Raw genomic sequence first — 27162 nt, 5'->3', positions numbered from 1 at the left:
TTTCTTCAAAAGTTTCAAAAGAATGATGACAGCAATGCCAAGAACATCAAAGGAGCTGTTTGGTGCTTTCAGGTACTTTGCCAAACTACCTTCTAAATGCTGCTTAACATTCCTTTGTAATGGAGTTAAAGATGAGCCTGAAATTGCAGGGACCTTAAAAGGTCTGCTCACACTGCCTCTGTCGCCAGGTGATCACATCCCAACCAGTTAAAGCATTGCAGTCCTGGTTGTTGAAACATGATTCCTATGGAAGTTTTGCTTTCAGTGTCCTTGTGCATTGAGAAGAGAATTGGTGGCGATGTAATCTCCAGACCTCCTTTGGGTATGCCACATAGAGATATGTGAAGACAATAGAAACCCTGTTGGAATTCTGCTGTCATGGAACAGCAGGTCTTATTCTCAATTCATAATGTTCTCCTTTCATAAAGGTTGTGGAAGAGCTGAGCTAATGACCCAGACATGGAAAGTGAAAAAGAGAAACCAAAATAAATGTGTGCATTTAGCTTTTCCTCAGCTTTTCAATTTTAATCAGTCAAAAAAATATGCACTTGTCTTATGAAAAATTCCATTTGAATATAATTATTGTATTTATTGTATCCTTGTTTCAGTTGGGAGTTCTTTTTTGAAAACAAACGGAAACCTGGTTAAAGCATCCCAAGCAGAAGGAAAAATAGGTGTGTGTGGGAGATTTAGCAGATGGTTACTGGATATTTAATTATAGGAAATAAAATTGAGTCTCCCAAAGTATTAGATTCAGGGACTGGAAAGCTTCAGGAATCTCTGTCTGTCCCTCTCCCCTCCACTCCTCTGTGTGTCTCTCCTTCTCTCTTTTCCAATCTATTTGGAAATTGTAATAAGTTCTGTAAAGGCAATACTCAGGAAATTGAGATGGAAACAAAAACAAAAGCATTCTTTAGATAGGGTGGTCATTGCAAAATTTCTGCAAGCATTATCTTAAAGGAAGGTTTAGAGAATAGAAGGGTGAATGGCAGTCAGAGGGAAGAGGACATGCAAAAGGCCTGAAACTGAAAAAAATCTTTTTTATTCTTAGAATACTACCAATAAATGAGTAGTGTGGCCACAGCTGGAGTGTGGGTGTGAGAAGGGGGTGCCCTTTGTCACTACATGGAGAACATGTCGGGCAGAGGGAAGTGAGCCGTAGGGTCATATTCTCAGAATGTGGTGGGAAGATCTTCAGCTGCCCCTGTACCAAAGTAGAGGAAGACTGAAGAGGGATAAAAAAGGTGACCTGAGAGGAAGAGACTAAAAGGTAGAGGCCCTCGATCCCTGTCTGTAAAAGTTGGGAAGCACCTGACCATGGAAAGAGAAAGGCCATTACGAAGTTAAGGGTGGTTGTCTTTTCTATTATTTTATGAAAAGTGAAGCTCTTTGGTTCAAAGCCCCAAACTAGGAACAGAAGAACCCTGGAACAACATTAGGGCCAATATTTTGTAATGAATCTAATTCTCACCAACACAAGAAAAAAATAGCAACCTCTTGGAACAGCCACACTTTCTCTGCCTCTCTAACACCTTTCAGCTCTGTCCCATTGCCCAACATCTCTACAATTGAAAAACTGTTGATAAGAATTAGTCACATGGCTTATAAAGGGGGTGTGGTTCATGACCATTGGCAGAGAAACATAGACGCCCCATAAACAGACTCATCTGATGTTCCCAGACCACAGACTGCCCAATGAGACAAACCATCATCCAGTCAGTGAGCACTTCCCTGAGTGCCACTGGGCTGAGCTTGTGGGAGGACATGAGAAGCACAAGGTACTCTCTCTTCCACTGACTTCTGAAATCATGCTGAAATGAAAACTCCCAGACCTGCACCAATTATCAAGAACAATACAAAACAGAAAGTGCCAGAACCAGGAAAGCAGGGACAAAGAACGTGAAGGAAAGTGGAATGGACTTAGAGCTAGGCCTTTTAGAGAAAGCTTTCCAGACCAGGCCCTTTGAGCTAAGGAGGGGAGAGAAGCCACTTGATTAATGATACTTAATTGTACATTCTGCTGAGGAGGACGTTTAGAGATTTCAAGAGAATTGCCAACATTTTAGACATAGCATTTACTTTGGATTCACTTCGATATATTTTGGGCAAAAAAAGTGAGTCATGGCTAAAGTATTTCATACACAAAGCAGCTGGTTTTTTTTTTTTTCAGGCTTTTATAGAATATTATGTTCACTTCTGTGTTAAACACAGAGGGACCATTTCTGAGTTATTCCTGCTGGTCATTGCCTTAGGGTTTCAGTAACTAGTCAGGATGACTAAGGATGAAGTCAGCAGGTAATCAAACTGGTTATCACTAGTGGATCTGGAATTACATTGTTTAATGCAGTAAACTATATGGGAAAGTAATTCTACTTTGAACTTTCCCTTGTTGTTGGGCAACAAGTTTAGTTTATGCTGTCACTAGAAGAATAACTAGATATCATGAAACATATTCTCTGAAGTATCTGTTGGGTGCTTCACTGTCAGGAGTGGGATTTCTTTCGCAACTTCCCCAGGCAGAGTTCCCTCCCCTCTGCAGTTATAATCTTTGCACACTTCTGCAGAGCAACATCACATTGCATGGTTGGTTTTATTTGGTATCCAGTAAGACTGGTAAATTCTGTTTGTTTATTTTTGTTACATCTAACAGTTACCAAGTATGATGTTTTAAGAGCACGTGCTATGTTCTTTCTGAGCTTTAGCCACATAGTTCTTGCAACTAGCCCATGACATAGGAAGTATTACAAAATAAGTATCCTGGTGCTTAATTAGTATTGTTTGAATGAATGAGTGAACAAATTCCAGTTTTACAGATGAGAGGGGATATTAATTTTGTCGTCATCATCTTTTTTTAACATATGCCTGGCCCATAGGACAGTCAGGATGACAGTAGGAAGTGTCTGACAGAATTAGGTTCAAGTCTGCCTCTCCTGCTGAACAAAGAGCTACCCAGTGATGGAGCTCTGCAGCTCTGCTCGGAGCCTTGAGACTCTTGATGTTTTATGTTCACGTTGCTAATCTCTACCAAAAGCTCAAGACATCAGTACAATTGTCCCCATGATACAGCTGAGGAAAGTAGCTGGTTTAGGCTCATGCAGAAAGAGGAGAGCAGCATTTTGAACCCAGGTTCACTAGCAGAGATCCTACCACCTTCCATTTTACCTTGATAAGGTAGGATTTCTCCCTGTCCAAGATGGTGTGACACTTATTCTCTTCCCCTTCCCCTCTGTGAATGTTTTGTGAGCTGATGATACACCTGGAACTTTCTCCAAGGGGAAGTGATGTAAGGATCCACCCTGAGAAGATTCTGCTGGGAAGTGGCTTTTCCCTGCCCTGTAATGATGAGCGTGAGCATGTTTCTGAAGTAAATTATAAGTCTTTTAGTTAATCTCTTATAACCTAGACATTAAAGGGAGAGGGGAGACATCAAAGAAACTTAGAATGTGAGTGAGCTTGGCATTAAGTGTCTTTTTAAAAAAAATTTTTTGTAATTGTAGATGGACACAATGCCTTTATTTTGTTTGTTTATTTTTATGTCATGCTGAGGCTCGAACCCAGTGCCTCACATATGCCAGGCAAGTGCTCTGCCGCTGAGCTACAGCCCCATTTAGTATCTTTACAAGGACAGTGATTTGAACTAGCGTTCCCCTACACAGATCCTGAAGTTGTAGAGCTCTTTCTTCTGTATAAAACTTTATCTTGTGTTTCATAAAGAAAAGCTATTCTGTTGACTCAAGTAATCACATTTCTCAGAGTCCAAATCTCATGGAACAAATTTTGCAGATAGATCTAACATATCTTCTTCAACCATTTACAAATCAGCAGCAACAACAAAACTCCAAACCAACCAATCAACAAACACAAACTTCACTTTTTTTTTTTTCTTGAAGGAGTGAAAGTAGACATTTCTGAAATTCTTACAGGAAAGTGCCCAGCCTCAGGGAGGAGGAGCATGGGAGGAATAGATGAACTCTATATAGGGCAGAGGGGTGGGATAGAAGGGAGGGGCATGGGGTTAGAAATGATGGTGGAATGTGATGGACATTATTATCCAAAGTACATATATGAAGACACAAATTGGTGTGAATATACTTTGTATACAACCAGAGATATTGTGCTCTATATGTATAATAAGAATTGTAATACATTCTAGCATCATATATAAATTTTTTAAAAAGATGTATTCAGTATAGAAACATTTGAGTTAATATGAAAGAAAGCCACAATGTCTATTTATTAGTTATTACTACTCCTGGGGCAAGAAAAAAAAATTATTTTTATTGAACTGGCTGGTTACAATACAATGAGATTAATTTATCATCAACATTTTCAAATATAATCAGAGTAAAAACATAACATTTTTTAAAAAAAAATTTGTAATCAAAAAAAAAAAAAAGAAAGAAAGAAAGAAAGAAAAGAAAAGAAAGTGTCCAGCCTCCTCCCCAGATGCCGTGCTTTCACTCAGGTTGGGCTTGGAGTCAAGATGAGGTTTAAAGATGCACCAGCTTTGGAATCTGACCAGGAGGCTCAGCACCACCTTCAGTCCATCACATGCCTTTGCATAGCCCTTCAGTTGGGTTCATCTCAATGGTGACACATTTTCCTCATGGTTCTAGTTCTCAGGGCTTCACATCCCCTTGAAGAAAATGATCATTCAAACAAAACTCCAATGGAACTATTAAATGGCTTGTGAATTGGGCATGAAAATGTTCCCCACAGACTTCTTACCATAGTTTTACTGCTCAGTAGCTAGAAGGATCCAGTTTCCCAAATAGCAGGCTCAACAAACTCTTATTTCAACAGCTGTGCCATGCCCAGCATGGTGGTAGATACTGAAAAGAATGCTAGGGAAGGCCCAGTGTCCATGCTTGAGAGCTTACAGTCTGGTTGGGTACACTTAGCTACTTTATGGACATAGAATAGTGCTGATCAGTCAGGTAAGCTCAGAACACTATAGGACCAAATAAGCAGTGAGGGCTTTTTTTGTCTTTTAACAAAAGCTAAAATCTCATCCATTTTGTTTTTGTGCCAGAGAAACACAGAGGGATTATTCTGGCCTCCAAATACTATGATGAACTAGAATTTTCTATTCTAAGATCCCAAACATTTTTACCTCAAGAATCAAATCAAGAGAAACACATTATCTTTTGGGTTGGTCTCCTTCTAATGTTATCTGTTCCCACCCCTATCTATAATCAGTCGTGAGTAAAATGGCCTGAGGAAAGTTTTGAGATGATGGGACCAAGATAATCCCTTGAGGATCCAGGCAGGGGCCAACTTGGTTCTCATGTGTATACCTGGTTGAAAAGACAGAAATGTACTTGTGGGGGAAAATGGGACTTATGGACTGAATTGTTACCTTTGTGTGGCACATTGCTTGTTTCTAGGGCAGCACAGGAAACAAAGAATGCATTTATTTTGTGGGAAGGGATAGGGGACAGGGGAAGAAACAGAAACCAGAGGATTGTGCAATAATGACGCTGTCACATCCCTCCAGGAAGTTTATGTTTCGAGTCCTTTGGAAAAGTGAAGCACAGCTGTTTAAAAAGGAGTTTGCTGAGGACCCTGGCCCTGCTTCTGCAGCACACTGTGCTTTCCTTGGCCATAGGTATGCTACCTCCATCCCCTCAGGGCAGGCAGGCCACAGTTTCTGGACCCCGTCAGAGCAGACCAATGCCTACCTCTGCAATGACTGCAGACCTCAAGTAGCATCAGGGTGTTCAAATAGCAGAAGGAGACAGCTTGCTGAATCTCAGCAGGGGGAAATGATGATCCCTGTGTTGAATCCAAACCAGACTGGGCCTACTGTGTTGAATATCATTCCCCCAAGAAGCACCTTCTTCAGATGGCTACTGAAATGCTGATATTAAACACATAATCTCACAAATTAAACCTAACAATTTTGGGGTGCAGATTTAACATACAAAATAAAAATGTTTCTTGGTCCATCTAGGTAATGGAGGAAGTGTAAATTGTGTGAGGTAGTGCCGATTTGAAGGCCATCCTGCCACTGGCTAGTCATCTGCAAATTTCCTTTATGCCAGGGATGATTTGATGAGTGTGGTTCAGATCTCTCTCTGGAAGCTTCATAAATCTTTTCGATGAGCTGAACAACCCATTGTCTCTCCCCTTTCTCCTACTGGAGCCTCAGGGGTGAAGTACGAAACTTTCAACCTCAACCTCCAACCAGTGACGTCACATTCCCTCCTGCCATCCTTCCCTAGGTGTTCTCAACACCCTCACCCTTGCCCTGTACACGCAGTGCATCTGCATTTTACTGCCCTTTTGTTCCATCTGTGTCCACAGTGTCCAGAGCAGTGTTGGCATGTAGCAAGGTGAAAGCTGAAAAGGAATCAAGCAGTGGGGTCAGAGCTGAAAAGCAGGACACTGGAAAGAGACAGGCCTGGGCTAGCATCCTGCATCCCTCCATGTCATAACTGTCTTAATAGCAGGATCCTCAGTGTCTTTGCCTATCAAATGGGGACGAGAACACGTGCTTGGGGGAGCTGTGAGAATAAATGACAGGCTGCACTGCAGAATGCCTATGCAGATTAAGCATTTCTGAGAAAAAATATTAAAAATTGTATTTTACAACTAGATTGGCATGAAGATAAATAAATTACATTCGATGTGAGAATATTTATTGAACTTAATCACTCACTTTTTTCTTCTGTTTTGAATAAACTAATACATTTTTGTAGACTCCAGATTCAACTGGGGCCCTAGGAGCTATGTCTTTGCCACAGTATCAAAGTTGGTTGTAAGTTGACCCTTGGCGAGAGATCTGTACTGGAGATGCTTTCTCCAATGTGATCAACTACTTTCCAGTGTGATTAACTGCTTTCTGGAAGTTGCTGCTCTCTGACCCTCAGAACATACACTGCCCCTACAGTTTCCCCAAACTTAATCTCCCCTCCTTCCCTGGGCCCCAGCCATCCAAAAAGTGTACACTGCGGAGCTTCCAGCTCCTCTAATCCTGCCCGTCTCCTTCTCCATTGGAACCCATGTCTTAGTTGCCAATATCCCTCTAGTTGGGTCTTGTTCCCCTAGGTCTCTTATTCTTGTTCTGACAAGTCAACCTTGAATTTTCTGACAAATATTTCTTACCGAGGTATTTATGATAGTTTCTCCTCTCCCACTTCTAGAGTGTTTCCATTTTGACAAGGATCTTTAAGAGCTCTATATCATAATTCAAAACCATGTATCTGAGGGAAAAATTTTGTCTGATGAAGGAAATACTTTAAAGCAAACAGTGAAATTTGAAAATCATTTATATTGTATTGGACCAGTAGTTTGGTGCCTACTATATCTGTGCATTCAGTGGGCTTTGGTGACATAATTAGAAGCTTTGAAAAGGCAGGACACAGCTTATCTCTGGCACAGCCTATCACCAAAATTCTCTTGGTAAATTATTATGCTTAATGGAATATTTTTTAATGATGCCTAAATTACTCAGAATAGTGGTGTTCACACATGCACTGAACATAATTCCTCAATTTCATTCCCAAGGATCTGTCCTTTCTCTCCCCTCATTCCTCCCCCTTCACCCCTACCTCTACCCTGCTGGTCTTCCTTCTAAGTTCATGATACCCCTTTTTTCTTTTTTCTCTTTAGCTTCCACATATGAGAGAAAACACTTGGCCCTTAACTTTCTGAGTCTGGATTATTTCACTTTACATGACGCTCTCTAGTTTCATCCATTTCCCTGCAAATGACATAATTCTGTTCTTCTTTATGGCTGAATAGAACTCCATTGTGTATACATCCCACTTTTTTTTTTCCCATTCATTGGTCGAAAGATACACCTAGACTGGCTCCATAGTTTGGCTTTTGTGAATTGTGCTTCTATAAACATGAGTATGCATGTATTACTATAGTATACAGATTTTAATTCTTTGGGTAAATACCAAAGAGTGGCATTACTGGATCATGTGGTGGTTCCATCCCTAGTCTTTTTTTTTTTTTTTTAATCTTTATTTTATTTATTTATTTTTATGTGGTGCTGAGGATCGAACCCAGTGCCTTATCTCTGCAAGGTGAGCAAGCAAGCACTCTACCACTGAGCCACAACCCCAGTCCCCCCTCCCCCCGACCCTGTCCCTAATCTTTTGAGGAACCTCCATGCTGATTTCTACAGTGGCTGGACTAATGCACATTCCCACCGACAGATTATAAGTGTCCCCTCCCCTCCCCCGCCCTGCCTTCTTGCCATTGGAGTTTTAATGGGATCTCTTCTATCCTCATGGAGCCACATATCACTTTTTCTTAAGCCATTCCCCCAGCTATGCTTGGTGTGACCTGCCTTCCCCACTCATAAAGAACAAACTTCACCACAGTACTCATTATTTTCTGGGCTTGGGCAGGAAACAAATTTCAGGGATAATGTTGTATATAAAGGAAAGAACTGTGGCCTGGAGAAGTGAAGTCTGATTCCTGCTTTCATTGCTTACTATGTGTATGACGTAGAAAAGTTATTCAATCTTTACAATTCAGTTTTTCTCATCTGCAAAATGGGGGCAAGGGTACCAATAGTATCCACCTTTACAGCTGTTGTGCAGAATCATAGAACCAAAGTATCTCCTTTATACTGTCAGAATTAAATGGCATTATTTATACAAAGAGCTTACCTAGAAGCCTACTGCACATGCCCTAACTGTTATTACTATTGTCACTTCCACTACAGCTACTGCTAATTCTCTTGCTGCCTCCACATTCCTGGTGGGCTAATGAGAGAGTTGGCACTGTTTCCCAGAGTGTGCGCTGAACTGCCTGGGAGGGGCCTGAGCACTGGGAGAATCTGGCAGAACAGGTTTTTTTTTTTTTTTTTTTTCAAAAGAGTGGAAAAATAAATCAACGGCAACAGCCCAAATCTGGAAAAAGAATGTACTCTTTTGTTTGTTCTTTACTAGTTGCAAAAGAACCTTCAAATACAGCTAATGCTGAAGTAAATCAAACGTGACTGAATCTCTCTGATTTGTGCTCTTCCTGATCTGGGGAAGACAGACTGTGGCAACTTGAGTTTCTGCTGAATGTGGTGATGGCTGACATAGTTCTAGGATGATGTTGTCTACACCAGTAAGTAGACAAAATTAGGAGTCAGCAAATCAGAGAGACAGCAGAGATGGGGAATGGCAGGAAGCTTTTCACCATGGTGTGTGTGTCTTTGTTCCTTGCTGCAAATTTGTTCATCACTGAACATGAAGTCTCAGGGAATTTGGTTAGAGCTCTTGGTTGAAAGTAACAGAAGCTAAAGTCAGCTCAAGCTAAAGTTAGCTCAAACAAACAGGGAAATTCATTGCAGATCTAACCTGGGATTGGAATCAGGCCCTCCGTGTGTCTTTCCTTTCTTCTTCATTCTTCTTTCTACAGACTTACTTCCTCTATGGCTTTGGTTGACATCATAATAGCTCAGAAGTTTTGTATATCAGTACACATCCATCCAGGGAGAACCTGGTCTCACTTTCTCCAAATCTAGAATTCTCATGGGAAGGATTTACTGGGCCAGCAGGGTCAGAGTTCTCTCTGTGGTTACTAATCAACAATTGTACAAGTCAAAACCTGTCATACCAGCATTGCACACACATTATAATTGCACACACACCGTAACTACACACCTCCTGTGAGCAGACAGTTCAGGCATGGGGTAAGGAATAACTAGAACTGGTGTTGCTTAACTAGATCACAGAGACATATGCTTCATATTAGGCTCTGGGCTGCATCCTGACCTTTTCCAGATTTCTCATCATTTTACCTGTGGTCTAAGATGTGGCTATACTCACTGCCCCTGGTCCCTTCATGCTAGGTAGACACTGTGGGCCTATACAAGCTAATTCCACCATATTAGAGTGGGTATGACCCAGGCTTTAGAACTACACAGACATTGAATTGGCTATGTGACCCTGGACAAGTTACTCTCTAAGCCTTGGTTTCCTTATCTATAAAACAAGGATTATATTACCTATATAATGGGATAGTTGTACAGATTAAGGAAAATAAAATAATCATATTTAAAATACTTGGCATAGAATGTATTCTCAGTTAATTTTTCCTTCTTGATTAGGCTACCTACAAATTTTCAGGAGGGTGAGGGAGTGGCTATAAGTGAGAAGGAAAGATGTGGTAGAATTTTCCATCTGGGAAGCATTATACCTCAGGTATTTTATGGTTATCCTGAGCAAACATGAAATAATTAAAGTGGGTCAGCAGCACTGAGAAAGCCACACATTGAATGATAGATTCTTATTTTAGAGACAAATCAACAAGGACCAGCGACCCAGTGATGAATGTTTTATCCATCTAAGAAATTTATCAGTGTAAGTGTATGGTCCTTAAATCTTTCTCAATAACTTTCAAGTTTCATAAAGAAAATCTAATCACTGAATTCATGAACTACTTAAACATGTTGCCATTTTGGAGACATGCTCCCTTTCAGAATATAACAAGCCATGCTTTTTCTATAAACTACTGTTTATTGATTCGTTACTACAGCAAGCACTGTGTTAAATTTTATATGCATTACCTCATTATAACTTAAGTGCTTGCCCCCTTTTCCAGATGAGGAAATTGAGGCTCAGGTAAATAAGTTGCCAAGGTTACATGACGTTCAGAGAAAGAATTGGAGTGTGAGTTTGGATTAGTCTGATCCCAGAATCTGAACTCCTGACAACTGTGTGGCACTTCTTCTCAACACCTTGGTTTTAGTTACAAGATTTAGAGACAATCAACAGAAGAAAGGAGTTCCTGAAAAAATGTATACCTAGAGATGTCTCACTGAATAAATGGTAATCTCATAGCTCTGTGTATCCACACAATGTTGCCCCTTCTAGCATGAAGGGGCCAGGGGCAGCAAGCATGGAGACATTCTCAATCTCAGGTAAAATGATTACAATCTGGGAATGGCCAGCATGGAGCAGAGGGACAACTGTGAACAATATGTTTTGTCATATGCCTGAATGCAAAGTGGTGGGATTATAGGAAGAAAATTAGATGCACAACAGATAGAATATCTACTTGGACCTGAGAACTATTCTAATTACCTACTTAGAGGATACTAGTGATGGCAGGATTGAAACTGTGGTGGGGGGGTGGAACTAGAAATTTTGTCAGCTTTAGACCTGTTTGTGTTTTCCCAACTTGGGCAAAAATGTGTGCATGCTGATCACCTGTAGCTTGTGTATGCATGCAGGAGGACTATTTTGGCCTGTTCCAGAAAACAACTGGCTTTAGTGACTAACCTTAGATACTGTGAGTAACTCCTTCTGTATTTGAAGGATTCTTCATCCCTTGGCCTGTGTACCAACCAATCATGGGGGCCACTGTGATCTCTGGCCTAACTGACATGCTCCTTCAGAAACATTTATTTTGTTCTCTTTGTGCTACTGTGAATTTTATTATATTCCAGACTGTGCTTCAATTGTGCTTTTGTTAAAAAATCGCATTCTGTGTGTAAATGAAAAAATAAAGTTTAAATATTAGTTGATCTTGATTTAAAGTATAACTGAATTAATATCTCAATTTTTTTTCTTTTTCATTCCCCTTCTATTTTTCAGCTTCAGGGTTCCTTGAAAAGAAAACAGGTAGTTAACCTGTCTCCTGCCAACAGCAAGAGGCCCAATGGCTTTGTTGACAACTCTTTCCTTGATATCAAAAGAATCCGTGTTGGGGAGAATCTCTCTACTGGACAAGGTGGCCTCCAAGTAAATAATGGACAAAATCAAATTATGCCAGGGGCCTTGCCTATGAGTCAGGCACCCCCGAGAAAGATTAGCACACTGCCATCCCACATACATTCTCCTGGCAATGCTTTGTTTAACATGGGCTTAAAAGAAGTGAAGAAAGAGCCAGGAGAGACTCTGTCTTGCAGTAAGCACATGGATGGTCAAATGCCACAGGAGAATCTTTTTAGTAATAGGTATGGAGATGACCCTGGAGAGCAACTGATGGATCCTGAGCTGCAGGAACTTTTCAATGAACTGACCAACATATCTGTGCCTCCCATGAGTGACCTTGAATTGGAGAACATGATCAATGCCACCATAAAGCAGGACGACCCATTTAACATTGACTTGGGTCAGCAGAGCCAGAGGAGCACGCCCCGACCCTCCTTGCCCATGGAGAAGATGGTGATCAAAAGTGAATACTCACCTGGCCTGACTCAAGGCCCCTCCAGCTCTCCTCAGTTAAGGCCCCCATCAGCTGGCCCTGCATTCTCAATGGCCAATTCTGCCCTCTCCACTTCATCCCCAATTCCTACAGTCCCTCAGAGCCAGGCTCAGCCTCAGACAGTGTCAGGAGCAAATCGGGCCCTGCCAAGCTGGCAGGAAGTATCCCATGCTCAGCAACTCAAACAAATTGCGGCCAATCGTCAACAGCATGCCCGGATGCAGCAGCAACAGCAGCAGCAGCAGCAGCAACAGCAGCAACAGCAGCAGCAGCAGCACCAGCCTACCAACTGGTCAGCCTTGCCCTCTTCTGCTGGACCATCCCCAGGTCCATTTGGGCAAGAGAAAATTCCCAGCCCTTCTTTTGGTCAGCAGCCATTCAGCCCACAGGGCTCCCCTATGTCCGGGGTAGCTGGCAGTAGCAACCAGTCAAAAGTAATGGCTAACTACATTTACAAGGCCAGCCCCTCAACCCAGGGTGGGCATCTGGATGTGCTCAGCCGAAGTTTTATTAACAACCCCCACCCAGTCCTGGAGCCCCGTCATGGCAACACCAAGCCTCTGTTCCATTTTAATTCAGATCAAGCAAACCAGCAGATGCCTTCTGTTTTGCCTTCTCAGAACAAGCCTTCTCTCCTACACTATACCCAGCAGCAGCAGCAGCAGCAGCAGCAGCAGCAGCAGCAACAGCAGCAGAGCTCAATGACAGCTCAGCAGCAGCAGCAGCAGCAACAGCAGCAGCAACAGCAGCAGCAGCAGCAGAGCTCTATTTCAGCTCAGCAGCAACAGCAGCAACAGCAGCAGCAGCAGCAACAGCAGCAGCAGCAGCAACAGCAGCAACAGCAGCAGCAGCAGCAGCAGCAGCCACCATCACAGCCCACCCAACCCTTATCAAGCCAGCCTTTGATGAGGTCACCCTTACCACTTCAGCAAAAGATCCTGCTTCAGAAAATTCAGAATCAGTCCATCACAGGACTGGGCTATCAAGTCTCCCAACAACACAGACAGGTAAGGGCTCTACCACTCCAAACATAGAGTTCCAGAGACCATTTAGCTTGGTCAATATGCTTATGTTGGGGCATTATCAAGACCAAAAGCAGTGGTGGTTTTGATGGGTTCACATGAAGACTTCATGAGCCTATTTCTCATAGGGTGTCTAAGGGCAAGGGCTAATATTTCCTTGTGGAACATTGTTATTGGGATGTATAATGATCAAAGGTTCTTGATTATTAGGAATTGTTCATTATTAAATAAAACAAAAAGTGTTGCTATAAATCTCATGCCTTTCATGACATATCCAGTTGCCAGTCAGATTCTGATATGCTTGATGTTCATTCATCCAACCAGTTAATCAGTCATTGAGTCAATGTCCACTTCCCAAGTGCCTACATGTGTAAGATGTTGTGATTCATGCTGAGTATTAGAACAATGCCAGAAGTGATATTATGAGTATTCAATGACTGGACTATACCTCCACCAACTGACTGTAATATCTTAATGCCCAACCTTCATAATAGATCCTGCCATGAGTGCATTTGGTGCATATGTGCTGATTACCAGCACCAAATGAGACATGATCCCTGTCTACAAACACAGTCAGAAGAGAGTGACAAGCTTTAAAACTATCATTTTAATACTAGATGGGTAAGAGTAATGATAAGAGAACAGAAGTTGGGTATCTTCCCTAGCAAGAGGAAATCAAGGGAGACTTCCAGAGAAAGTAGTGCCTGAGTTAAGTATTAACTGTGATTGCCTCATGTCCTTTGATTTACATAAAATAGAGATTTACTCTGTCCTGATAGGAACAGCATAAAGAGAGAGCCCTGTGCCTTCAGAGCACATACAGGCAAGTAAGCCCTGATCCCCAAGGAAGAAACTCTTCCTGGAAGGAAGAAAGTTTGAACATTGCTTTGACATATTATTTGACAAGTCTACATTATCTTTCCATGCTCCAACATAGCACATTACAAAGCAATATGTTGGGGTGGTACGATGGAGCTGAGCCTAAGGCCAATAGCATTCTGAGAATAGTTTCATGGCAGCTGCCCAGAAAAGAATACCATGAACTCCACAGGCTGTGTCCAAGCTGATCTTTGCCCTACATATGGGCCAAGAGAAAACTAGATTCAAGGAGGATTCAAAAGCCATGTGCCAAGTAAGACTTTCAGCTCTTAGAGAGTTAAGAAACCTAAACAAACAAACAAACAAACGAAAGAAATTTTAGAATTATTTAAAAACAAACTGTGAAACTGCTTTTTAGTGCTGTAAGAAGGTAGTTGATTTGGATGAACACAGGGTCAGATCTTACTCTGACCTGCCTAGCTGTATGCAACTTCAAGCCTCTCAGAACCTGTTTGGACTGCTTCCTCACCTGTAAATAAGAGTGGTAATGGTATCTGCTGGGGTTCTGTTGAGAATGAAATGACATAATTCTTAGCCCAGAGTCTGTAATAAACTGATTATTACTGTGATTATCACGTAGAGATCCATAAATATCAAAATATTGTTTTTAAACAAGGACTATTTTTACATAGGAAAGACACTAGATTAAAGTAATGGGAGAAGAAATTCTATATACACAGTAATATATATTACAGTATATTACTATCTGTAATTCTTTCCCTGTGCAGCAGTGTAAGTATGTAGCAATTTGCACTCCTTGATCCAGACTTCTGACCATACAAATGGAAATTATAAATAAGATAGTAATGAGTTAGCATTTATTGAGTACCTACTCAATATCTGGGTTGACTTTTGTTGCTCTTACTGGCAGTATTTTATCTCACCCATATGAGGAAAGTACCATTATCTCTACCTTATTGATAGGAGACTTGAGGTGCAGAGAGCTTCAGTAATTTTCCCAAGGTTACACAGAAATTAAATAGCAGAGCCAGGATCCTGATGGTCTACTTTAAAGCCTACACTTTCAGCCACTAGGGTATAACACTCAGAGGTAGGATTTGTTGAGAAATGAATGAACTCTGTAGACCACTGTGAGGATTCTCAAAAACAAAAAGGGTTTCTTCTTATATTGAGCCCTATTAATATAATCTCCATAGAAGATTAAGACTTTGGGGGATGAAAAAAACCTTATGTCTTTAAACTTCAAAGAGGTTAAAGAAAGAAATTCATAAAAATGTGTGTGATCGTGGACTTTCCTGAGGATAAATATTATGGAACTAACCAAAATTCACAATTTAGAACAGGAAATACACATCATTCGTGTCCCATCAGATATTTTTTGGGAGCCTCCTTGCTACCTCCAATATCCTTTGTCCTGTTTTGGAGCATAGTGTTGATATCAGCAACTGCACACATACTTCTGACCTCTTAGTCTACATTCAGGCTTCCTAGACACAAGCACAGCAGTGAGTGATGAGGACCAAATCTGTAAACATCTTCCAGGGCCCAAAATCACGTTTCACCTTTTCCAGTGCACATTATGCCAAGAAATTTTTCTTCTCTTCAGGAAGGCCCTTAGAAATTGGTAGAAACAGTAGTATTTCAAGCTAAAGGCCTCTTCTATATAAGCAGGCACTAGCTACGCATTTAATGTTTTATTCCAGCTGTGTAGAACCACATTTTCCCTTCCAGCCCAGTGATTCTGTGTGTGACCCAGAGGTAGTCCTGCATCTGAGTTTTAAGAAAATAGACCAGAGCTTTTGAAGGCGTCCAGCTGAGGGCTGTGCACATGCTATTAATGGTGCTGTTGTTTAGTATAGCTACAGAATTTTCTCTAGGGATCTAGAGGACTGCAGCACATTTGATAGATTATTGCCAACACAATAATATTCATCCCATCAGAGTGATTTTTGAAAACAGTCAAAACTGGGTAATGTTGCTTTGGGTCAAAACCAAGGAATAACTATGATACCTCAAGGCTGTGTTTCAAGGGTGGTGTGTGAACTTTGTCTGAAGGCAATAAAGAAAATAAATGAATTGTTTCTCAAGATGATAGTTTTGAGAAGCAATTTTTGTGTACATATTTCTAAGGTTTTTCTGATTCTTATTGTCTCATCCAGCATATTGCCAACTGTTCTTAACTTAGAATAGTTTTAACATTGTCATCTATACTAAACAATAAGGACGTGTATTCTTTCGCCAGAATGGCTAAATCTCTGTGACTCATGACCAAAGTCATGGGAAGAAAGGATTGGGAATTAGATAACTATTACATTTGTCAACCAAAGCATCTTACATGAAAATACTAGTCAAGTGATTTTTTTTCTGCTTGTCATACTCATTTTTCATCAAACATGGGAATATTTACTGTGGGATTTGCTAACTAGAGCCCTGTAGTCTTGGAAATGGTAGAAATCTTGATTCTCTGCTACCAAATGTTAGGTTGAATTTGTTGATCAATTGCTTGCAGTTGACTCAGTAGATGCCACAAAGGGGGTCTTTCTTTTAGAACTCTAAACTCAGGCAGATCCAGGCACAGGCTGAGAGCATTTGGGGGAGTTCCCAGACCCATCTTCCTTACCTGTGTACCCACCTTTGTCTCCTTGATATGAACAATGCCTGAGGTGTGAGTGCACCATAATCAAATTGTTGGATGTAACCTTACTGCTCCATGGCTTTACTGGGAGAACACATGGCATTGGCGTTTTACAAAACATTTTCAGTGGACTCTTGTCTTGCTGATATTTTGAGGCTTAGCCAATAGAGATACCTCCTGGTTATAGTTTTCTTCTCTTCCCAATTTGAGGGTCATGAGAAAGGACAACACAGTGATATAATATATGCATTGCTGATTTTCTTCATGTCACTGAACACTTGATGAAGTGTGAGAGTTGTTGGTTGATCAGGGCTCATGAGGGTTCAACTCAAGTCCTTACCTCTTGACAAAAAAGTGATATTTTCCACAGCTATATAATTAGTCACTTAAAAGTGTGAATCTTTTCTAACATTAGATCTATGCAACTCAAGCAGATTCTGTATTCATTTTAGAATCCTTCCATGTCTGAAACTTCTGGGAAGGAAGGCAGCCAGTGAATGGATGGTTTGTTATGACTGAAACATGAATTTGTACATTTTCTCCTTAGTTTAAAGCCAAGCTCCCCAATCATATGTTATGAACCTCACCCCAGCCTCTCTACCCAGCCAAACTGATTCTTCTTTACTTGATTCAACCTTGGGATAAATTCAGCAAGTGTCCTAATGTCCTCTTCTCCCTCTTCTTTAAAGTAATACTGCATATATGATATTAAAGATGAACACTCAGGAAATTGTTTTCAAACATGCCTGAGTGGAAGGAATCACTTTAGCTCACATATACTGACAGTACTTCTAAATCTTTATTATTGTCTGATGAAAGTGCCAGAGACAGAAGACAGAAACCTTGTATCACTAAAATTCCCATTTGAATAGGAAAATCTGGAATTCAGTGCTTTGCAATAATGTAACATCCAAGCCAGGCCATTGTTGGAGCTAGAGTTTGGCTGAAGGTCATTCACTTAAGCTAGTGCCAGGGTTCTGCTTTAGAGGCCTGAACAAGGTTAGAGGAAGTCAGGAGCAGGGAAGGAGCAAGACAAAACCAAGCCAAAGTCCTACAGAGGCTAGAAAACAGGATATTCAAGACCCAAGAATGAGGCCAAAGGATGGTGGCAAACTTCTGTTCAAAGGCAAAAGTAAATAACATGAAATCTAGAGTGAAGTTGGGATAGAGACCCAAGAGAGATCCAAGGGTCCCTGCAAGTGACTCCTGACCATTTGGTGACCTCTATCATGACTCACCTTGGCTGGGTCTTGGCAAGAGTGGAAAAGGTTGACAACAAGCACATTGTGGGATGTGTCAGGCCAGGATATTTCATCATTTGTCTTCTAAGTTTACAAGGGAAAAAAATTTTGGTTTTAATACTCCATGACACTGATGGACACAGGATGCAGTGAGTTTCCAGATACACAGATTCATATCATTGGTGCTAAAAAATGTTTATTGGAAAAATTAGCAGGAGGGTTTTTGTTGTTTTGTTTTAACATTAGCACCCACTCTGTGCTGGGTACAAATAACCCAAATGATAGATATTCTCATCTTTACAGGCAAAGACATGAAGCCCAGAAAGGTCAAATTACTCATTCAGAGTTACAGTTAATAATTGGCCTGATTTTAAAATCTAGGGCTGTCTACATACTATGCTGCCTAAGTTAAGAAAATTGGTAGAAGAGGTTTGGATTGTGCTGTGTGTGTGTGTGTGAGAGAGAGAGAGAGAGAGAGATGGGGGGGGGTTGAAATTCTACTATTCTCTACATTCCTAGGTAAAAACAGTATTTGTGGTACCATTTAAATGAATTCTGCTGTGGAAAGAGATTTTCAGTCAAATTCACTGAATTTGTTTATCTGATCTCTAAGCTTCCTGGTCTGCATTACTAGGAGCAATGAACTAAAGATTCCAGGCTAAATTGAGGTCTTCCTTGCTTTTAACTCTGGCAGTAGCTTTAAACACATTCATTCATTCAAAAAAAAAATTTTTTTTTGAACGCCTGCTCTGTGACAGGCACATTTTGGGTACTGATGCTACAACTGAGAACAAAGAAGAAGTTTTGGTGAAGCAAAGGGAAGCATAAAAATTTTAAAGTTTTAAAAAAATTAAATAATCAGCATTTCTAAATTGAGCTATTTTTATCATATTGCAGGCTAATATAGCAATATTCTGTTGCTAGACTAATTTACTGGTGGGCTTTTTATACCTCTTATCTTAGATGAAAATTAAAAAATAAAAAACAATCAAGGAAGAGGGCATAAAATTTAGTTTTTAAAGCAAAATATTCTGGAGTTTTATTAGATTTTTTAATGATAAAATATTGTTTATTATCTTTTTTTAACATCAAGCATTAGGATTTAAGAACTCATTCAAAGTCACTTTCATTTCCTCAGTAGGGTAAATCCCTAATTCTTGCAATCATTCATTCATATGATGAAAGTGTATTAAGCTCCTACAATGTGTTGGAAACTGGAGAATCAACATTAAATGACCCCATTTGTACCCACTTAATCTAAAAAATTGAGAAGACACGGTACTTTACCTTAATGAGCTTTCCTCCTGAAGGAGGTATCTGTCCTGCTTAGATTCCCATTGGATGTGTACTCTTTACTGTCCTGATCCTTAACAACCCAATATAGAATAGCAAAAATCACAGAGGCATTTTCCCTAAGTCAACAAGTTCAATTTGTAAACATGCTGTTTTAACCTTTTACAGAGTAGAACTCTATTTGCTAGGTATTCTACTTTTCCCCTCTTATTTTATTTTGGTATTCTAGCTCAAAGCACAATGAAGTTAATTAATTAAAGTAACAACTCCTGTATCCTTCAATAAAGAAATAAACACAATAACAGGAAGAACATGTTAGCCTTAGGATCCTAATACATAGAGTTCAACTCCACAGTCAGGGAAATGGCTTCTATTCTCATTCCAAGGTCTTTGTGTGTCACATCCATCAATAAGAGCTATGCATTTAAAGCATTAGTGTGTAATTTAGCCTGTTGAATACCAAGTTTCCAACTAGGGAAAGACAGGGTATAGGGTTAAGAAATGGATTTGATCCTGGAGCTGGAAATGAAAGAGGGTTAATGGAAAATCTGACAGATATTTAACTGTAATGTGCATTAATGTAGGTGACTCAAATAATCCCCTTTGCACCCATTCTAATTAGTTTTGCCTTTTCCAGGCAGTTCTTATTGGTTTGGTAGAAGAGGGAAGTGGTTTCCTTTGGCGAAATGGAAGGAAGGAAAAAGCAGTTTAGTCAGTGCACTAATCGGTAAATTTGCACATTAATGGTTAAAGTCAGGCGCAAAGCCTTGAGATTCAGAAGGTGTTTACTTTAAGGAGTTTTAGGTCTGAAACAAAAGAATGTACAAATGTTTAGACTGCTAGCATCGACAGATGTAATGTGAGTGAATCATCTTACTCTTCTACATTGTGGTTTAAGCAGGGAAGATCCAACTTACACACACACACACACACACACACACACGTGGGGGCAGCTCTCTGGATACTAATTAGATAACCCTGGCTGAATATTTGCATTTGATGCAATGAATCTGAGCAATAAAACGATGCCCTATTCTCCAAGCAATAAATTGAATTGAGCATAATAGAAGGAAGCCAAGACTGCTTTCCTGTGCATCCTGCAAAATCAAATGTTTAAGGTCTCCCAGGATGAAAGAAGAGGGTGGCTGAGTTTATCTTTCTTTCTTCTTCTAATTCCTCCTCCCTGAATCACAAACGTTTCCCACAGTTTGTGTTTCACAGGAGCTTAAGTTCAACTCCACCTTTAGAAAAGGAACTTCACAAACAGGGAATTGTCTTGGCTCTCCTTTATTTTGTTTATTTACTTTTTTCCTTTCTTCTTTTTTATGGTATTAGGGATCCAACCCTGGGCATTGAGTAATGTTAGACAAGTCAGGTGTTTTTTATTTGTTTGTTTTTTGTTGTCATTGTTTTGTTCTGTTTTTAGTTGAAGAGGGACACAATACCTTTTTCTTTCTCCTTCCTTCCTTCCTTCCTTCCTTCCTTCCTTCCTTCCTTCCTTCCTTCCTTCCTTTCTTTCTTTCTTTTCATTAGGATCAAACCCAGTGCCTCACACATGCTAGGCAAGTGCTGTACTACTGAGCTACAACTCCAGCCCAAGGCAGGTGTTCTTTTACTGAGTTACATTCCCATCCCTTTTTTAAAACTTTATTTTGAGAGAGGGTCTTGCTGTTGCCTAGGCTCACCTCAGACTTAGTTAGGATCCTCCTGTCTCAGGCTCCAGAGTAACTGGAATTACAGGTCGGTGCTTCTTGGAAGTCCACAGGTATACAGGTCTGTGTGAGGTAAGCACAGGAGTGTGTGTGCCTCACATTCTGGACTTTGGCTCACATCTCTATTGTCTCTGGGTCTTCTTGGTGCCACCCCCCTCTTCTTTCACTGTTGTTTCTACAGACTGATTTTGAAGTAGCCTCTTTTCTCTGAACTTGAGGTCTGTTCCATGGCAAGCCTGGAAAGGGGCAGGGCAGGGACACAGAACTGCTGGAGCTGTTATTGACAATAAGGATGAAGACACATTTCCTGGAAGAGGATCCATGTTGAGGAGACTCATGAGACTAATGAGCTGGCTGGCTCATCTCATGTCCCACAAGCCTCTGGCACAGATTCATGAATGCTGAATGGGCATGCCCGTGGGCAGAACACATCCAGAAAGCTTCTGACCATTGTCCCTTCTTGCTCAGGTGCTTGCTAATTGGTTTTCCTCCTTCAGGTCCTGCCAATGTGCGACCAGAGTGAGCATTCCTAAACAGGAATTTGATCATGTCAGCTGCTTAAATCTTTAAATGGTCTTCATTTTCCCAGGATAAATTCTAACTCCTTATGTAGTTTATAAAGCTCTATATGATCTAGCTGTTGCCAAACATACGATTTATGTATTTCATTCCCAACTTTCTCCTTTTCTGACTCCCACTCATCCACACAGCTTTCCCCCAAACTCATACACACTCTGCTCTCAGTTCCCTCCGTAATAAATGTCCTCTAATTCTTGAAAGCTACAATGTTCTCTTCCACATGCCCCACCCCTGTCTCCACATGTACTGTTCCTTCGGCCTAGAAAACTCTTCTGCTCTACTTTTTCTGGCTAACCTAGTCTTAATGTATCTTAGCTAAGACTGCAGTTATTTCCTCTAAAAGGTTTCCCTGACCTTCAGATATGGGTTAGCTCCCAACTTATTGGCTCTGGGAGCTCCCTCTCCTTCCTCTCTTGAAGTATGTGTCATTTCTCACATAATTTCATTCCTGAGTGTATTTTCCCCAACTAGATGCAGGCTACTTGAAGAGGGGGATGTGTCTGTCTTGATCACCATTATATTCCAATCACTAGCCCTCTACTATGTTCTAGGGACCCAAAACATATTTGCCAGACTTATACCACTGGCCCTTGATTCTTGCCCCTGTTCCAGGGGTTTGAGAACATCAAAACAATACTCCTTCTTCCTCTTCCTCAGAAGGAAAACAGGAGCTGGCACTTCCACCTCCCTTCACACCAATTCCACCATGTCTGCCTTTAAAGCACCACTTGCCCAAGGATCTGCAGTCCTAGTTCTTCCAGTTCCTATTGTCAGAGCTGGAAGCAAGACACTTCCATCTCAGATGCCCCCTTGGCTTAACCTGTGGGTGGGAATTCTGAAGAGGCATTTTTAATGGAGGTTGAACTGATCTATAACCTGAGGAATCATATGGATAAGGGACAACCAGGAGTTTTATCAGGGATATTTTAAGTAATTATTTTCCATTATCCTGAAGGCAATGGAAAGTTGTAGAAAAAAAATACCTGTTGTTTTTTTGACAGAGGAATAACTTGTATCTAACACAAGGTAGTTGCTGAATTCATACATACTGAATACTATTGAATCAGATTTTCTCTCTAGAAAAGTTGTTCTAGTTGCAGTATAGAGATTTATAGAGCCCCTCTTAAGGGGCTCAGGCCAGAGACAAGAGGACCTTCAAATATATATAAAATATATCATATATATCATTATATAATATATATATATATATATATATATATATATATATATATATATATATATATATATTCTCAAGAACATTTAGAGATTTTGAAGTGCAGTTTCTTTGGGCCATGGGAGGAACCTCATAGAATCTTTGAGGATTAGCCCATTCTTACATCTTGCTTCTCTGGCCAACATTGTTCCCAGAAGATTGTTTCCATCAATTCTTATCTCTTTTTATCTATATCTACACTCTTCCTTTCTATCTTCAAACATGTCAAATCCCCAACGTCCTTCAAAAGCAACTTTCCATCAACTCTCTACTTCTTTGAATTAGGCTCAGAACCTCAGTGATCAACATAAGGCTTAGAACCTCAGTGATCAACATAAGTTCTGTCTCTTCTCCCAGGGGCAGTTTCTGGTATACTGCATGACCATCCATGTTCCACTTCTTTTCCATCTCTGCTCCCGACACACACATGCTCTGACTATTGTAATCCTTCCTTCAACCTCCTTCTCTTCAGTTACCTTTTATCTTCCCAATAATGTTGGGACAGTGTGCTGAAGCACCTCTGCCTTGCTGCATTCTCCTTGGGGCTAAAGCCAGCAGCTGGGGTTACTGCTATCTCTGATGCTTTTGCCAGGCCTCCTTCCTAGAATTGCAACTTACCCAAGATTCAGCCATTCCTTGGGGTCCAACTCCACAGTATCACCTCTCCTTTTGGCCAAGCACTGCTGGATTCCATCTTTTCCACCATCTAGGTCAGTGCTGTGTGGGTCTTGGAGCCTCTGGACATTTACCGCCTCTATTCCTTCTTTGAGTGCCTGAGTGCCCATAGGTTCTGCAGCCACCTCTCCTCAAGCTTTGAAGCAGGCAGCATTTTTTTCCTTCCTTAGTGTCCACAGCATAGTGCAGAGATTTCATTTAGTTCAGGTCTTATCATATGTTATTATGATTTTTTTAAGGTCTCTGGTCTAACCAAATTATGAACTCCTAAAGAGTTGGACCAGGGGATTTCTTATGCCTCTTTCTTAATTCATAAAACATTCTCTATTTATTATTGTATCCACTATTTTCTACCTTACATGGTAGAAAGTTAAGTCCATACCTTAACCTCTATACTGGACTTCAAGCTCCTTGAGACCAGGGTCTTTAGTAATTCATTTTTTCTTTTCATCCTCCATGGACTAACAAGATTATCTGACAGAAAAAAATATCAACAAATGGACAAATGAGGAGAAGAGGGAAGGCAAATGAAAGAAGTTGTGGTGTGTGTGCGTTTTCCTACATGGTCTCAAAATCAAAGTAAATTAAATGAGTTTAAATAATTTCTGATATCAGTCTAAATATAAAATGGGTGCATTTGAGAATTTACACATTCCTTCCAAAATGTTGTGAGCATCTTAACAATCATATGACTTTGACTAAGTTATTTAAATTCCCTGAGACCAACTGTGTTATCTGTAAAGTGAAAATGATAACACCTATTTTACAGAATTGTTGAAATTTTTCCATGAAATAACCCTATGAGGCATTCAACAAATACAAGGTCAGCACTTTATAGGCAATTCCCAAATGTTAGCTTGCTTCTCCTTGCAAAGTAACAACTTTCCAATGAAACAATACAAACTAAATGCCAGCAGACACCTGCAATGGGGATTTTCAAAACACCCTACCTCTAACTCTTGTGTTTCTAGGCAACTAAGGCAAAAAGAAGTCCTGTGGGGATATAGATGTTTTGTTTTGTTAAATACAGAAGTAAGCATGCAGGTTCATCTATGAGAGGCAAACATTTTCCTGGAAATGAATTCAATGGTACATTTATCATTGGAAGAATTAGGTCACATAAGGGACTCATTCTTCCATTGGAAATTTTGCAAAGACACTGGCATCATTTACTTTGATGTTTCTGTTAGTAAGCCGGATTATAAAGTCTGAGGTCAAAATCTTAGACTTTAATTCTAAGTAGTCTTTTATCTGGAAAGCTGAGATAATGTAGTTACAAATACAGTGTTTTCTAAAGACCACTTCAGTGTTTTTCACACTTGGCTTTAGCCAAGCACTACTTTCCTACCCCTACTTTACCTTTTCTGATTTTCCTGTGGCACCTCCCACCTACCCAGGAACAGGATTTATTGACCTCATAACAATGCATAATTAAAATGCCTGTTACATTGCCTAGCTGAAATATCAGCTGTCTGGAATGAATTTCTGATGAATCCATGCATTGTGTGAGACGAATTAGACCTGATGAATGCCTACCTCAGAATCAGATTTTAGGGAGGACTTTCTAAAACCTCTCAATGTGCTCTAATTATATACCCCCTCCCCATACAGCTCTCTCTCCAGGCCAAAGTCATTCAAAATCATCATGAAAAAATTCAGCAATTAGCATATTACTTATTGCTTGAAAATATTTGAGCACTGCCTATATGTAGCAAGCTGTTATAAGAATTGTAATATATGAGCTTTATTGTGTGGGAGCAGCACCAGAATTAGACACACATGAAGTCTGGACCCCAACTTGTTGCTAAGTATTTTACTACTAGTCCTCAGGCCTGGTCTACTTTATTTGTTACCATTTAAAAATGTAAAATCAAAATACATTTATGATTCAAAATGCAATTAATCTCTTTTTTAATTTGGATTTTTATTTTTATCAAAGTAACACATGCACATAATTTTAAAAGATGATGCTATATGTGGAAGCAATTCCCTGACCCCTCTTCCCTTACTCTTCTTAGTCTCTGGTAGAATTTACTTTCTTCATTATAAGTTGGTTCTTAATGGTTTTTACCATTGTATTTCTAAATGCCTATCATACCTGTGATCTCTTGATTTATTAATTTTAGGCAAGATCTAATACATCTTATTATAGTACATGAAGATTTTAGTTCTCTTTCCAACTTTCTCCTTCTCCCTTTTCATCAATATATCTAGTTAGATTTAAAAATTCACTTCAGTCCATATCAGTGCTCTCAGAATTGATGAAAAGATAAATAATATTTACTGCTGAGATAGGCTGTCTACTGTAATTATAACTCCTATCCAGGAGTTCAGTGTTTAATTTTTTTTTTCACATGTGAAGTTTCTTTGACTTGCCTGCTAAGTTTTCTCTTACCATCTAACAGCTTTGCAAAACATCCCTCAATACATACTTCACTCTGATTCCTCTAGGCCATCTCTGTTCCATTTCTCTTCCAGGAGTCATCTCCTCAGGATTCCCCATTCTTCATTCTCTGACTTCATTCTCTGAACCTCCTCACTCCTATTCTATAAGGGAGTCCTTATTTTTTTATTGTCTTTTATTTCTCTGTTTATTTACACTCTCATTTGGGTGGACTGTTTTTGCTGGTGGCTTCCTGAAAGGGTGTGCGGAACGCAAAGTGTTAAAACCTTCAGAGGGGGCTGGGGATGAGACTTACGCGGTAGTGTGCTCACCTGGCCTGCTCGGGGCGCTGAGTTCAATCCTCAGCACCACATAAAATAAAATAAAGATGATGTGTCCACCAAAAACTAGAAAATAAATATTTAAAAAAATTCTTTCTCTCTCTAAAAAACAAACAAACAAACAAACAAAAACAACAACAACAACAAAAAACCTTCAGGGGGCGAAGTGGTAGAGCATTTGCCTAGAATGCCCAAAGCCAGTGTTCAGCTCCTGGCACTGGGGGGAAGGGGTAGGAGAATATATATATACATGTATATATACATATACACACACACACACAGACACATATATACACATACACATGTATATAAACTCATTTGAGGTGATAAGGAAAAATAAGCATTAAAAATTATCTTTTTAACATAAAAAGAGTGCTAATAGTTTGGTTGGTGTCACAGAGTAAACAAAGAATGGATGAGACAGGAACCCTCATTGAGCACCTACTATAGATCCAGTGCTTTCTCCATCACATTCCTAAGAAATAGGAATAATTGTCTCCTCTTTACAAATGAGGAAGTTGAGAACAGAGTGGTTTGGAAATTTGTTTAAGGTCACACAGCTAGCAGATAGTAGAACTGGAATTCAAACCCTTGTGTGTAAAAGCATGCATGCATAATCCTATAATCCTTGCCCTCAAGGAGTTTGCTCAATCTTTAACCCGGTATCAAATGATTATTATTCTATGGCTCACTTTTCTTTTTTTGCAATGTGTGTGTATGTGTAAAACTTAACTTTGGTTAATGCAACATCTGTTTTTGTAGTCCTCATACATTGAGTTTTATTATTATATTTTTCCATGAACTTCTGGAACAGTTATTTCAAAGGAGGTTTCAGTTCTTTAACCCCCCTATTTCCCAGGCAGTGAGCAGTTACAATCTGATCTGGTTATAACTAAAAATATGCTAGTGGTTTTGCCCTTCTCCCTGGTGGCTTTTGGTTTTTATGCCAGTCAGTTCATTTGCTGACATTTATCACATTTAGCTCCTGCCTAAGGGACATCCAGTGTTATTGGTGGGGAATTAACAGAGTAGAAGAAATGGTGCATAGTTCTGGCCGAGTACTCTA

The 27162-nt window shown here is 40.1% G+C and overlaps 1 protein-coding gene across 1 annotated transcript in view; it reads left to right on the top strand.

The window, feature by feature from the left end:
• Nucleotides 1–27162, top strand: part of Maml2 (mastermind like transcriptional coactivator 2) — a 325932-nt gene that overhangs the window by 211622 nt on the left and 87148 nt on the right. Inside the window, exon 2 of the mRNA XM_071616641.1 lies at nucleotides 11550–13169. Coding sequence (XP_071472742.1) covers nucleotides 11550–13169 — 1620 coding nt within the window. The remainder of the gene's footprint in view (nucleotides 1–11549; nucleotides 13170–27162) is intronic.

This window comes from Marmota flaviventris, chromosome 9 (genome assembly GCF_047511675.1).
Source record: "Marmota flaviventris isolate mMarFla1 chromosome 9, mMarFla1.hap1, whole genome shotgun sequence".
In the NCBI taxonomy this organism is placed as follows: Eukaryota; Metazoa; Chordata; class Mammalia; order Rodentia; family Sciuridae; genus Marmota; species Marmota flaviventris.
This window is presented reverse-complemented; position numbering and strand designations above follow the sequence as displayed.